The sequence below is a fragment of the Cheilinus undulatus genome, linkage group 7 (assembly GCF_018320785.1).
Source record: "Cheilinus undulatus linkage group 7, ASM1832078v1, whole genome shotgun sequence".
Classification (NCBI taxonomy): domain Eukaryota; kingdom Metazoa; phylum Chordata; class Actinopteri; order Labriformes; family Labridae; genus Cheilinus; species Cheilinus undulatus.
This window is the reverse complement of record NC_054871.1, coordinates 4,656,786-4,671,336: the sequence shown is the minus strand read 5'-3', so window position 1 is coordinate 4,671,336 and position 14,551 is coordinate 4,656,786. Positions and strand designations below refer to the sequence as shown.

The following is a 14,551-nucleotide window of genomic DNA, read 5'->3' as shown; positions in this document are numbered from 1 at the left end:
GCCTGTGGCACCATTTCCCGCATGTCTCTCCCCGCTCTCTTCCCTGTTTCCCTGAGTCTACCACTGTCCTCCTCTATCTAATAAAGGCACGAAAGGCCCAAAAATAAATCTTAAAAGAAGAAAAAAAAAGATAAAAAACTAGCGTGCCTTGCCTATAGGCCCATTTCCTACATGGATGAAGGCTGTTTTCTATCATATACTTGCAGGTAAAATTCTTCTTTTCTTCGGCATCAACACTGATTGCATCCTCCTTTTTTTTTGTTTACCATTTCGCCCTTTTCACTTCACTTTTATGGCGTTTGCTTACCCAGGGAATCCCTATCATACATAATAATGCTATGAACCATGGGTAATTTCTCCGCTAAAGGCCCTTGCACACTAGGCGGGATTTTTGGTGCGAATAATTCACAGAAAATATGTATTTTTGAACCTGTAAGTCAATGCAAGCTCCCACACCAGCATCGTAATTTCATCGAAGGAAATTGCAGCGGATGTTCTTTTGAACCAAGGTCAATTTTGTTCAAAGTTTCACTCCGACAAGCACGCATTTGGCCAATCAAAACACTCGCTGGTGCCGAGCTTTAAGGCAGACAGTGGAGAAAAAGCGTCCTACTTTCCAACACCTAATGATGTTTGATACGGAGAAACCTTTTATCTGCCGTTCCAATCTATCTCACTGTTTATCAGAGGACAGGAGAAAACACAATGCACTTTCACAGAACAAATGTTTTTTAGAATATTCATAATTTATTTGCAAAATCGTGACACTGCACAGAAAGGTGCGACAAAATTTGCTTCCAGATTATTCGCATTTTCGTGCCGTACATTTGCATCACCCATGTGTGAAGGCCTTAAGTCTGCAGATATGCCCACCCACAGGAAGAAGACCTCTCTCACGCACTTTACAATTTGACAGTAGGACGGCCCTAAGCCCTTACAGACTTAGTGGGAACACCTCTCCAAGTCATTGAGTGCGTGAGTGTGGACATTGAGACTGGGCCTTAGTTTTGTGATGAAAGATCGCATAATCCACCAAATTTTCACCGTGCACTTATTAGAGCAGCACAAGTACAACCCAGGAGGGCAGGCCCATTGAACCTGTTTAAGCCCATTGTTTCAGACTTTATTTAGCCATGCCAGGACCTTTAAAATAGTCAAGATGCCAAGAAGAAGAGCAGAGGAAAAGGAGGGAGCTGAATTTGATGCCAACTAATTAGGAAACTAGGGCTGAACAAAATTGGAAATGTTTGACCTTAGACTCTCAATGCCTTTTTATGTACATTTATTAAAATATAAAAAGAGCTCACACATACTGCAGCTCACATGTAGAGCTTTAACACAACCAACAGCACATCAGAGCAGATTGTAAAATAATTCAAAGAAGTTCAGTTCTGCTGTTAGTAGCAAAAAAAGTCACTTACCAGAGTGTCTGCCTCGAGTGTCATGCTGGTGTATCTGTGATGACAGTGGAGGCTTTGCTGCACAGTACAAACTTTTATTGTAGCTTCATTCTCATAACACAGCACAGAAATGGCAGTATGAAGGACAGGCCTTAGGTCACGTGATGCCCATTGATATGACTACTGCACATGTGCACATCACTATAGCAGAGGTAAAATCATACATTGTTCAGCACTTTTGAAAACAAACGATTTCACACTCGTCCCCAAAATCTAATCTGAGCCAGTCCTGAAAGCTGCATATTAGCCAAAAGGCTAGCATTACCACTGCTGATCTGATGCACAAGCATTGATAATTTATTTCACATCTTGCTAGGTAACCATTCTTTGGGCCTTTCAGGGGCTTTGATATTTTGTTTGGCCTTTATTTGAAATCTGAGCAAAAGTTGGAAATCAGGGAGAGAGAGGACACAGGAGAGGAGCCAAAAATCAGATTTGAAACCAGGTTAATAGATTTGAGGGACCACAGCCTCATGGTGCACAATGAATGACCTCAAGGCCGGTGGTGCTCTTAAACTACAGGTTTTATCCCACTCTCTTAAGTCAATGATTTGCCCAATTCTTCAGTCAGGATCTCATGCAAACTTGGTATATTTTTCACTTTTCACATCCCGAGTAAAACACAGCATAAGCGGCAGCTCATCTGATGAGTGACAATTGGTTTCCGTCACTTACAGTGCATTTTTCTGTAAACTGATTGTCTGATTATAGATTTTGCCTCATCTTTGCACCTGTCCCCAGCCTCCGCAGCGCCTCTGTGTTCCAGTATCTCAGCAGTTGCTTTAGAAAGTCTGATCATCAACAGAAAGAGTCGTTAACACTGCTGCCTGTATGAGACAGAAACCCTGTCATCTCTGTGGTGAACAAACATGATTTCTTTACCAGCGAGGCCTGCTACATGTGGTGAAACTCCGCTTTCTAAAGTAAGCCTCCCTGTAAACTTCACCGTCCGTGCACATGTGTGTCTCATCCCCGCACAATTAAAGCTGAATCCTGCACAGCGGCATTAGTGGCTTAACCGCCGTAACAAAAACCCCTCCCAGGCCTCAGATAACCCTGAGCCACCTCCTGGAGCTGCTCTTTTAGGATCTAGATGCCGGCTACCTTGGCTCAAAGCTCGCCTCACGGCCGGCTCAAAGCGCCGTCGATCCTCCACCTTGCTGATGTCCATTTTGCTTAAATCGGTAGAACTGCACTTGCAGCGAAGTCTCAATATGCAAAGGCACAATGAAAACCCTGACTTCAAAAATTTATGTCTCAAGCCCTCGGCCGCAGACACTCCCCTTCGTCTGACAATGAATGGACCACAGCAGATCTTCTTAAAGGTGCCATTTCAATGCATAATGCTTAGCTTGGCATTTAAGGCCAGCTCCCGCTTATTTGATAAAAAAAAAAAACCCTCTCTTAATGACTTAGCGCACCTAAACTTCAAATACCTCGATATGATTTCCGTCCCTACTCTTCTTTTCATCCTCGCCAGCAGATTTGAGGAGGAGGGGGGGCGCGTATTTCATGGCCATTCGGACTGGAAGTAAAGCTCAGCAGCTGTGCAAGGTTTTCCTCTTCACATCTGACCAAGTTAAACTTACTGCCACCTGTTTTTTTTCCGCAGATCGGCACTTTATCCGCAGATATATCACTCACATATATGCTGCTAGATGGGACTCCAGGGGGCAGCCGCTGCTGAGGAGGCTAAACGGGTCAGGTGCAGCGCTGTCCCGGTTTAAGTCCTGCTCCCATGATACCATCGACATCCTGCCCAACCTCCCCACCCCCTTAAATCCTCTCCTCCTCCCCTCTCCATGGAGAAAAAAGCCCTATGTGTCCAGAATGGAGACGCACGTGGCGGGGCTTAATTATCCGTCGATCCTCGGAGATGAGACGGGATGCAATTTGTGGTTAATTGCGAATGAAAACCCCACAGAGCAGCGCCGGGACGATCCAATCATACTTAACCCGCACACAGCCACAGCGAGGCCTCCTCACATCTTCACGGAAATGCACATTGATTTTTTGGTAGAGGGGGCATGCAGCCTTCAAACGATCAGTATTGATAGATTTGGTAGTTTGTGTTGTGAGAATTATCTCCAGCCTTCTCTTTAAGAGACCAGGATGAGTAAAGTAATCACAATCAGCTGGTTTTAATGCAGATCATAAGGCTGTTTACTCTTGACTGATTTAATCACATCAGTCATGTAGGGGTGGAAATTTAGGTTGACAGCAGCCCCTGATTGGCAGGAGCCCTAAAAATGATATTTTTCCATATTAAATTACTGACCTGTAATCATAAGGCAGTGGTTCCCAAAGTGTGGCCCAAAACTAAGACTGAACAGACAGGGCAATGCTCAATAAAACCAGTGCACAGTGTTGCACTGTTACCAAAGTATAAGAAACTTTCTGAGAGGACCTCTAGGTCAACATAAGACTGACAAAAAAAATCTACAGCAGACAGCCCTCGACCTCAAACATTGAGTAATCAAGAATGTGACGTTGTCCTTCCTTTGCATCCAATTCTAACTTTTTGCAGATGTCTGAGTCAAAAATAAAGTTTGGGAATGGCTGGTTATTGGGCGTGGTGTTTTCACTGTTTCAACACACTGACATCCAGCATAATTGCACAACATTCTGCTTTTCTAGAACATGCATGGGCAGTTTAACCGTCAGGCAAAGGCTGGAATTTTCCTGGGGTCTTGTGCACCTGAGGAGCATCAAGGCAGAGGCAAAAATTTGAGTATGCATTAAAAATGATTTCAGTAATCAGGATGTGTATCTAGAATGTACATAAGGTGCACAGGTTTCATTAGAAATAGAGTTTGATAGTCCAAAAAAAAAATCCCTGAGAGGGAAGCCTGGATCCCCTACTGTGTTCAAACAGCAGAAATTATTTTCTTCACGGGTTAAATCCGAACTCAGACTCATTAGGATTAATTCAAGGTAATTTCAACATAGAATAGTTACACAGAAGAGAGTTTAGCACCTCATGAATGGAAGTAAAGACTTCTTATCTAAGCTTTAGCTGAGATGACATGGTAAAAAAAAAATATGCCCTCATTGGTGAAGGTAATCAATCATGAGGTTGACCCTGTAAGTCATGAGGAGAGGAAAATGCATGAAAAACACTGGCAAGACTTCCATTCACTGATGCTTTAAATTTTTTTCTTTACTTTTCAACACCAAATGTCCATTATTTTAGTCATCAGTGGTATGAAAAAGTACTCTGCAGTTATGATCAATAGTCATTTTTAACCCAAAGAGAGAAAGCACTGTTGAATTTGCTTAAATGTTGAATTAAAGTATGTTGCAGTTGTAGTTTCCTTTATTTAAAGGTCCTAGGTCCCATCCCTGACTTCTGGGGTTAAACTCTATTTTCATGCTATTTTATAAACTCTTGGACCCTTACTAAGGGTTGAAACCAGAAATTTACATACACTGTATAAAAAAGACACAATAACCGTTTTTTTCTAACTGTCTGACACGAAATCAGACTAAACTTTTCCTGTTTTAGCTCAGTTAGGATTGCACAAATTATTTCTATTTGCTAAATGTCAGAACAATCAGAGATTTTTATGACTTTCTTCAGAGTCAGAAGTTTACATATGCTAAGATTACTATTCCTTTGAACAATCTGGGAAAGCCCAGATGATGATGTCATGGCTTTGGAGGCTTCTGATAGGTTAATTGGCAACATCTGAGTTAATTGGAGGCACGCCTCAAACACACTGCTTCCTTGTGTGGCATCATGGAAAAATCCATAGAAATCTGCCAAGGGAGAGAACTGTGGACCTCCACAAGTCTGGTTCATCCTTGGATGCAATTTGCAGATGCCTGAAAGTTCCACATTCATCTGTTCAAAAAACAATATGCCAGTATAATAACCATGGAAATGTCCAGCCATCATTCCGCTCAGGAAGGGGACAAGAGATGAATGTGCTTTGGTGCCAAATGTGCGTATCAACCCTAGAACAAAAGACCTCATGAAGACCCTGCTGAAGCTGGTAAGAGAAACGAGTCCTGGACCCGGAAGAAGCCATTACTCCTAAAGCAACATAAGAAAGCCAGATTACAGTTTGTAAATGCACACAGGGACAAAGAGCTTTATTTATGGAGACATGCCCTGAGGTCTGATGAGACTGAAATTCAACTGTCTGGCCATAATAACCTTCGTTACATTTGGAGGAAAACCTGAGAACACCATCCCAACTGTGAAGTACAGGGGTGGCAGCATCATGTGGGGGGTGTTTGGAGCAGGAGGGACTGGTGCACTTCACAAAATAGATGGCATCATGAGGAAAGAACATTATGAGGAAATATTGAGGCAACATCTCAAGACATCAGCCAGGAAGTTCAAACTGAGGTGCCAGTAGGTCTTCCAAATGGACAATGACAGTAAGCATACCGCCACATTAGTTACAAAGTCCATGTTTGGAGGTGCCATCATAAAGCCCTGATCTCTGTCCTATAGAAAATTTGTGGGCAGAGCAGAAGAGGCGTGTGTGAGCAAGGCGGCCTACTATCCTGACTCAGTTCCACCAGTTCTGTCAGGAGGAATGGGCCCAAATTCCAGCAAACTCCATGAGAAGCTTGAGAAGCTTGTGGAAGGATACCCAAAATGTTTCAGACAAGTCATACAGTTTAAAGGCAATGCTACTGAAGAAAATGTATGTAAACTTCTGACTTTGAAGAAAGTAATGAAAAATGTCTACAAAATTCTCTCTCTCATTAATCTGGCATTTAGCAAATAGAAATAATTTTGGTAATCCTAACTGACCTAAAATAGTCAAAGTTTAGTCTGATTTGAGGTCAGTGTCTTTTAGTGTATGTAAACTTCTAGATTCAACTGTATACTCAAAATCAAATCAGTGGTGTAATGGTGCTGATACTCACCCCCGTCCAGCACAGCAGAACTGCCCCTCAAGTAAAAATGGGCCTTTAGTATTTACACATTTTCTCCAAATGTCTGCTGCTTCAGGAGGTCAGGATCATAACGACATTAACAGCTAAAGAAGAGCAGATTTACCACCACTGCTGGTCCACAAACTAGAGGTTACTTTACACAATTCTGCATTTCTTGGCATTGCTGGGACAGTGTGGTACAAAGCAACACACTAGTGCACTCAGATTTCTTTTTTGTTGTCTTTGCCATCCTGGGAGAGTGGTTTAGTAGTGGAGCATGTGTACCTACAGCAGTGGTTCTCAAATGGTGTGCCATGGCACACTGGTGTGCCGTGAAATTTTTTGCTACTATAAGTCATATTTACAACTATTCAGCAACACATGATTGGTTTTTTTTAAATCTACATTATCAGTATTTTATAAATGTTTATTTCCATGTACGGCTGCAAATTCCATTCGCCTAATTTAAAAATCCCTATAACACCTTAAAAGGAACACCGTCCTGTGTGTATTAAACCCCAAAGAGCTATTAATGAGGAAGACCCACCAAAAAAAAGAAGAAAAAAAAAACAGCCAGTAGACTATATCATGATAATTATTTGTCATTTGGCTTATATTAGATAATAGATGACATTGTAATGAACAGATAAAGTCAGTATTAGGAAATGATTTTTTAATGCATGCTAGATAGATTGTTTTGCATGGAAATAAATATGGTGTGCCTTGAAAACTTGGCTGGATGTTAGGTGTGCCTTGGGCAAAAAAAGTTTGAGAACCACTGACCTACAGTATGTAATCCCTGCACTACACTGATGGGCTTTTAATTCATTTTAGATGTATAACGCATATTTGCTTAGCCTATAGTTTAGGCCTCCCAGGCGATGGCCTGTCTGTGATGGCAAAACCCCCTAAAGCGGGGTACAAACATAAAGATAATCGGGCTGTTTTTGTCCCAATTTTCCCCCTTCCCGACCAAGGACAGAAAACACCTGATTATCTTATGTCTTTTAAGATTATCCTATAAGATTATCCTGTGGTCTGAGGTGTGTTAAAAGTGAATTTGTTCCGATAATCAGCTTCAAAAACGGTCGGGGCCGGCAATCGTAAATATTAAACTTGTTCAATATTTACAACCAAAATCTTCATGTGAGGAAAGCCGACGACTCCCGAGTCATGACTGTGAATTGTGACGTGGAACGGAATGTAGCCAATCAAGAAGCGAGCTGACTGAGGAAAAAGGAAGCAAGCGTAAATAAAAAACAAGCATGGCTGACCTGCTGAAGCGTCATAAAGTCTGTTAGTCCCAAGAACACCATCGTTCCCTCTTCTTCTATGTCCTCTTCCATGTTGCGTGTTGTGTTTTCTGGTTGTTGCTGTTATTCTTCTTCGTTTTTGTTAGATCACATGTGATCACGCGAGATTTCTGGCTTGGAGGACAAGATTCTAGATCGGTGGTGGGACAGAATCATGATGTGTGTGGTGTGCTGTGTTGAGATTATCGGAGCACACCACGCGCAGTATGATTAAAACTGTTCAATGCCTGATTTTTTATCTTCATGTGTGGGGTCTCTAACAGATAAAAAATCTCCTAAGATTTAGAAAATCCTTGTGTGTACCCCGCTTTAGAGTAGGTGGGAATGGCAAAGAATGAGTGAAACCATCATGCCTTGCTAGACCCTCAACATTTTACAAATGTTACTGTTTATTTATTTCTGTGTGTTCTTCACAGTCCAACATTGAATCTACACAGTTCTTGTGGATGCTGATCCTAACTACAAACTAACTTGAGGAGTCTGTCTAGTCTGTTTTAAGACTATATAATGTGCCATTTGTATAACTTATAAACATGTATAAAGTGCCCTCAAAAACACGTGAATCTTAGTGCCCTCTTCAGTGGCGAGAATGCGCTGTATGTGTATGTATATTATGACTTTATTCTCGTAATATTACAACTTTGTTCTCGTAATATTACAACTTTTTTCTCGTAATATTAAGACTTTTTTCTCGTAATATTATGACTTTATTCTCATAATATTACGACTTTTGTTCTTGTCATATTACAACTTTTTTCTCGTAATGTTACAACCTTTGTTCTCGTAACATTACGACTTTATTCTTGTAACATTATGACCTGTTTTCTCGTAATATAAAAACTTTTTTCCTCGTAATATTATGACTTTATTCTTGTGATACAATTTTTGTTCTTGTAATATTAAGACTTTTTTCTCGTAATGTTACAACCTTTGTTCTCATAATATTACGTTTTTCTCGTAATATTATGACTTTATTCTTGTAATTTATGACTTTTTTCTTGTAATATTACAACTTCATTCTTGTAATATTACGACTTTTTTCTTGCAATATTATGACCTGTTTTCTCATAATATTACGACTTTTTTCTTGCAATATTATGACTTTATTCTTGTAATCTTACAGCTTTTTTCTCGTAATATTACAACTTTTTTCTCGTAATATTACAACTTTATTCCTGTAATATTGCATTTTCTCATGATATTCTGACCTTTTTTCTTGTAATATAACGACTTTATTCTGATAATATTATGACTTTATTCTCATAATATCAAAAAAAAATTTTCTTTAGATTTTTTCTTCGTGTGGCCCTTATCCTCCGTAGAACATGTTTAATCTTTAAAGCCATAATAAAAATTTGAAACATCTAATCTTTGAATTGTGATGTATCCAACAGCCACATGTTGTTGTTCTTTAAATCCAGGGCTAGAAAGCTACTGAATAATATAAATAAAAGATATTCTCCCTTCATCCCACTACTAACCCCTGTAACAGTGAAGACGCTCTCCCTCTGCTCTGGTTCAGCCCTCTCTGGTCTCTCTGCGCTGCAGTATCCTCTGCTCGGTCACTAGAGGGGGAGATCTGCTGCACCTGTTCTCCCCTGCGCGCTCCGCTCACTTCGGCTCCGATCGGCTCCGCTCGGCTCTGCTATAGCAGAATGCAAATACCCTCGCTGTGGTCTCCTCCCATTGGCCCGTCACACCTCTGTGTGGGAGGGTCGGAGGGGGCCACGCTGCCTTTATAAGAGCAGAGAGCCTTCCAGCTTCTCAGTGACACTGCGTGGTTTCACCGTGGAGCTCTTAGAAATACTCAAAGGGCCAGAGAAGTGGAATTTATCACCTCTTGCATAATAATACACAGAGTCAACACGCGTAAGGTCAACAACAACAAGGGAGCAGAGGAGCGCGTGGACTGAAGCTGTCACTAATCAGAGCCAAATCTCTGACAGAGCTCGCCAGGGGAGCAGCCTGCTGTGTGTCTGAGCTGGAGCTCTCTCTGCGACTTCACAGCTGTTTCACGTGCGTGACAAGTTTGAAAACTTCTGCATACGGATACTTTTTGGAACACTTTTACGCACGTTTTACGCAGAGACTCTCGCTCGCCGTGGGGGGGGACTTTGACTCCAGGCCATGCTGCAGTGACTCCAGGGACTCCAAAAGACCAAGTTGGAGGCGAAGAAGGATGCTGGGAAAATATTTATAACACACGGAAAGCTTTTCGTGATTCGAGCAGAAGCGAGGACGGTAAATCAGCGGGAGGAGAGTGGGCTGCTGAGGTGACGCGAGGACAAGACAGGTTCGAGTTTCAGCCGAGCCTCCTGGTATTAAAGCGTGCATTTGACCTGGGAGAAGTTGTCAACAAGAGCAGCGAGCGGAGGCAAACTGGCAGGTGGACAAGTTCATTTACATGCATACGTATATTCACGCCACTATATATAGAAGTTCTCTTAGCCTGGGCGAGCAGCCTTAATAAGTTTGTGCACCCACCCCTCGGCCTGCAGCCCCACGCTCCCCCACTGTGTGACTGTGAGAGTCTATATATACACCATACAGGCTTTTAATCTGTATCCCAGAGGGCTCCCCGCCACCGTCGGTTTGGCTGTGAGGCCAGGAGTCGTCGCATGGACTGACATGGCTACAGACCTCGCCATGAGCGCAGAGCTGCCTAACAGCCCTCTGGCCATCGAGTACGTCAACGACTTTGACCTGATGAAGTTCGAGGTGAAGAAGGAGCCTCCGGAGGCCGAGCGCTACTGCCACCGCCTCCCGTCTGGCTCCCTGTCCTCCACCCCGATCAGCACACCCTGCTCCTCCGTGCCTTCCTCCCCTAGCTTCTGCGCCCCGAGCCCGGGCGCGCAGCCCAACCAGAGCCTGACCAACGGCGTCAACAGCAACAACAGCAGCAACAACAGCAACAACAACAATCACAGCAACGCGGGGAAGCCCCAGCTGGAGGATCTGTACTGGATCCCCAGCTACCAGCACCACATCAACCCGGAGGCGCTCAACCTGACGCCGGAGGACGCGGTGGAGGCCCTGATCGGGAACGCGCACCACCATCACCACCACCACCAGGCCTACGAGGGCTTCCGCGGGCAGCAGTACGTAGGAGAGGATCTGTCCGCGACCTCGGCGGCGCACCACCACCACCAGGCCCACCACCACCACCATCACCACCACCACGTCCGCCTGGAGGACCGCTTCTCGGACGAGCAGCTGGTCAGCATGACGGTACGGGAGCTGAACAGGCAGCTGCGCGGCTTCAGCAAAGAGGAGGTGATCCGCCTGAAGCAGAAGAGACGCACCCTGAAGAACCGGGGCTACGCGCAGAGCTGCCGCTTCAAACGCGTCCAGCAGAGGCACATGCTGGAGACGGAGAAGTGCACCCTGCAGAACCAGGTGGAGCAGCTGAAGCAGGACGTGGCGCGCCTCGCCAAAGAGAGGGATCTGTACAAGGAGAAGTACGAGAAGCTGGCCAGCAGGACCTACAGCGCAGGAGGGGCCCCAAACACGAGAGATCCCAAACAGGCCAACACCGAGTTCTTCATGTGAGAGCAGAGACTCTGAGCTGGAGAGCTACGGAGGACCAGTGGGGTCAGGCTGGAAAAGACTGATAGAGGAGAGGAGGAAGGTTTTTTTTCTTCATGCACATCAAACAGTAAATGTTGAGCAAACAAGATGAGATGATGAAAGTTTCCTTCAAAATTTTCCAACAAGGAAAAGTCAGAATTCTGAGAGAAAAGTCAAGAAAAGCGTTGAAATGTTGAGAGAAAAGGAAAAGTGGACAGTAATGTTGCAATAAACCTTTATCCTTCACATTTCAACACATTTTTCCTGATTTGACCTTTTTTGCTTGACATTTAAACATTTTTTAGCAACTTCTATTCTCATAATTTTGACTGAAAATCCTCCTCCTCTCATGTTTTCTTTCTCATGCCTGACTCTAGTCGTCCCCCATACAGCCCACATCCACATCCGTGATATGTTAATTTATATTTTTTGGTATTTTGTTTACAGATATTCCCTTGACAGAAGACTTTTAACACAACAACACCACAGTTAAGCATTTTAGATGTGCACAGAAGTAATACGGGATGCACCATATTTGATTTCTGCAGATGTCTGACATTGCAATATCTCTAAATTTGTTTTATACACTTTATTTTTATTGCAAACGGCATAAAGGTCCCCAGGATGATTCTGCAATAAATAATAGATGAATCCCTTTTCAAATATAGACTTTGACTAATGCAAAACAAGGAGACATCTTTGGGTTGCATGCAATATTATTTCACACGTTAGGAGTAAAACCAAGATTCATGCACTCTGCAGCCAGCTCTGCAAATAAAAATGTGAGCCTTGTCTAAAGGGCCCAAACCATCAATTTAGGATGAATTTAAATAGGTTTGCAGGGTGTCACACAAATTCTTTTAAAGCATAAGCTGCAGTTCAGAGCAAAACTCCAGTCCTTAAAGAGAAAAAACTTCACCTGATGCAGGCTGATTGGATTTAATCTGTAAAATAATTCATGTTGCATTTGTGCACTCTGCTGATGTTAACAGCTGTAAATCTCAGCAGATATTCTGCTGATAATATGGTGCATCCCTGTCATTAATCCTTGTGTGCATTTTGAGTCTTAAAGATGTTTTTGGTTCACCTGCTTTGGGATCATTTTCGACTTTTCTCTGGTTGCAGCATCAGTCTTATCGAAGCCCTCTGACACTGAACATGACTGTCTTAATTCAGAGAGAACATTTTGTCTTAAAATGCCGGGAAAGAGTGATTTTTAAAACTCACATCAGAGCAGAAAAAAAAGCAATACACCGCCTCTTTTTTTGCCTCCAGAAAGCTCATCAGACTGTTTATGTGAACGCGAGGCGGATGCAGAGACTTTTTTTTTGTTTTCAATATGCAAGTCTATAGTTTCCCATCCCTATTTGCAACCCTGCATGCAGGACATGTATGGTAACCTCCAGTCATCTCCCACACATGTATGGAAAGCATGGCCCATGGTTCTCTCCTCCTCGATGCTTCTCCTCCCTCATCAGTAAGGCCTGGGTATGCAAAAAGCCACAAATGTTTAACCCCTAACCCTCTTTGAGGTGCAAAGACTGCAGATGAAACCTGCAAAACAATCTGCTACTGCATAAAATGGATGCGTCTTTAACTGCAATCAATTTTTCTATTGTTTTAAAAAAAAAAAAAGACAAAAACAAAAAGAGATTAACTGAGCCAGATTTTAGACTGTATTTATTTCCACCTGTACATAATGTGTAGAGACAAACAGTTAACTGTGTTATTTTATTTTCTCTTTTTAAAGACAAATGCTTTTGTTGCTTGGATTCTTCGAAATGTCTTAATACAAATGTTTGTATGTTACAGCATGCAAATCGTCTATGGTATCCTCCTCCTACTGAACATGTGTAATGTCAAAGGCAAGCCTATACTGCACTAAGAAACTGGATTTTTGTTTTCTACTAATAGGACCTTTGATCGGTGAAACCCTGGATGTAAATTTAATGAGGTGAGAGCCTCACTCATGATATGGACTGCATTCGCTGCTAAAACTCTATGCACCAACCTGATGATGAAAAAAGACATTTGAACAGTTCTTTTTGTTTTTTACTTTAAATATTTGTAGACAAAAATGATCTGCAGGTTTCTCCTGCTGTCTTAAAGAGATCTGATTGGAGGATTGTTCTTGGAGAAGCTCCATGCATTATTCTGTCAACAAGAAACCCCCTGGTCTGTGTGTTTCTGCTGCCAAGATATATGTGCAATATTGTGCAGAAGTGGCCCATGCAGGAGGAGACACACAAAAATGCAAAAATTCACGTTCAATTAAATGTTTTTTAATGCTCAAATTTTAGCCGAAAGAACAAAATCTGCAAAATAAAAATCATCTTTGTATTTATTTAATTTTCTTTCTTTGATACAGATTTTCATAAAGCATCCTCAGAATTTAAACGGTGATAAATTTGGAGATGAAAATCCTGCAAAAATGAGACAAGTGAATCAAACTTCTGCACAGTGCTGTTGATGTATATCTGTACATATGATTTCTATATTTATTCAATGAACGTGTCCTAACTGTCAACAAGTGAACAAACCTACCAAGTGGAGCGTTGTTGAGAATCTTGTTTTCATAATGTTTAATAAAAAGTTCTGTCCCAAATCTCTCACACTGCTGCTGCTGCAATCTTTATTATAGTGAAAAATGCAATTAACAGAAAAATTCACAAGAAAAATGTACAATTCTGCAGCTAATTAGAGCTTTAGGCTTTTATAAAGGTGTCAAAAAATTAAGGAGATTTTTAAGTCTTATTTTAGGCCGGATGAGCGTTAAAGAGGATGGAGTTAACAAAAAAAAAAAAGCCCGATTAAAAAAAAAACAATTTAATAATTATTAGAATGGAGAAAATTAGCATGTATTTATGAATATAAAAATGTGTTTTAATGTAATAAATTAAGATTTAATTTTAGAGCTGCAACCCAAACTCAACACGCGATTCCATCGCTTTAGAAAATAAAACTTCGTGAGTTAAATTACTGCAGATCTGTTCATATATTTTTAAATAGCTATAATATCCAGAATATTTCTTTTCATAGTTATTATTTATGAGTATGAAGACGTGCGTAAAGAAGGCGAAACGCAAAGAGTGCAGGGGATAAATTTAAATTATTGATATTATTTAAAAAAAAATAAATTAGATAAAAAATAAAGGCGCAGTAAACTGCAGGTTTAGTTGTAGAGCATCAGATCAATTTAAAGTGCGTTTTAAGGAACATTTGTGCAGCATTAAAATCATCACAGTGAGCCGATAAATACATTAAAATATAATTTAAAAAATATGATAAATACAATGAAAGAAAAAACATTTTTTTCTA

At 41.6% G+C, this 14,551-nt stretch overlaps 1 protein-coding gene across 1 annotated transcript; it reads left to right on the top strand.

The window, feature by feature from the left end:
- Positions 1-9,449: 9,449 nt before the first annotated feature.
- mafaa (v-maf avian musculoaponeurotic fibrosarcoma oncogene homolog Aa) lies at positions 9,450-13,838 on the top strand. Its single transcript, XM_041790522.1, has one exon. The coding sequence runs from the start codon at positions 10,295-10,297 to the stop codon at positions 11,213-11,215; it is 921 nt and encodes a 306-aa protein (XP_041646456.1). The 5' UTR covers positions 9,450-10,294; the 3' UTR covers positions 11,216-13,838.
- Positions 13,839-14,551: the final 713 nt, after the last annotated feature.

Excerpts from the sequence above, each read along its gene's own strand:
- mafaa (XM_041790522.1), top strand. The coding sequence starts at position 10,295 with ATGGCTACAGACCTCGCCATGAGCGCAGAGCTGCCTAACAGCCCTCTG.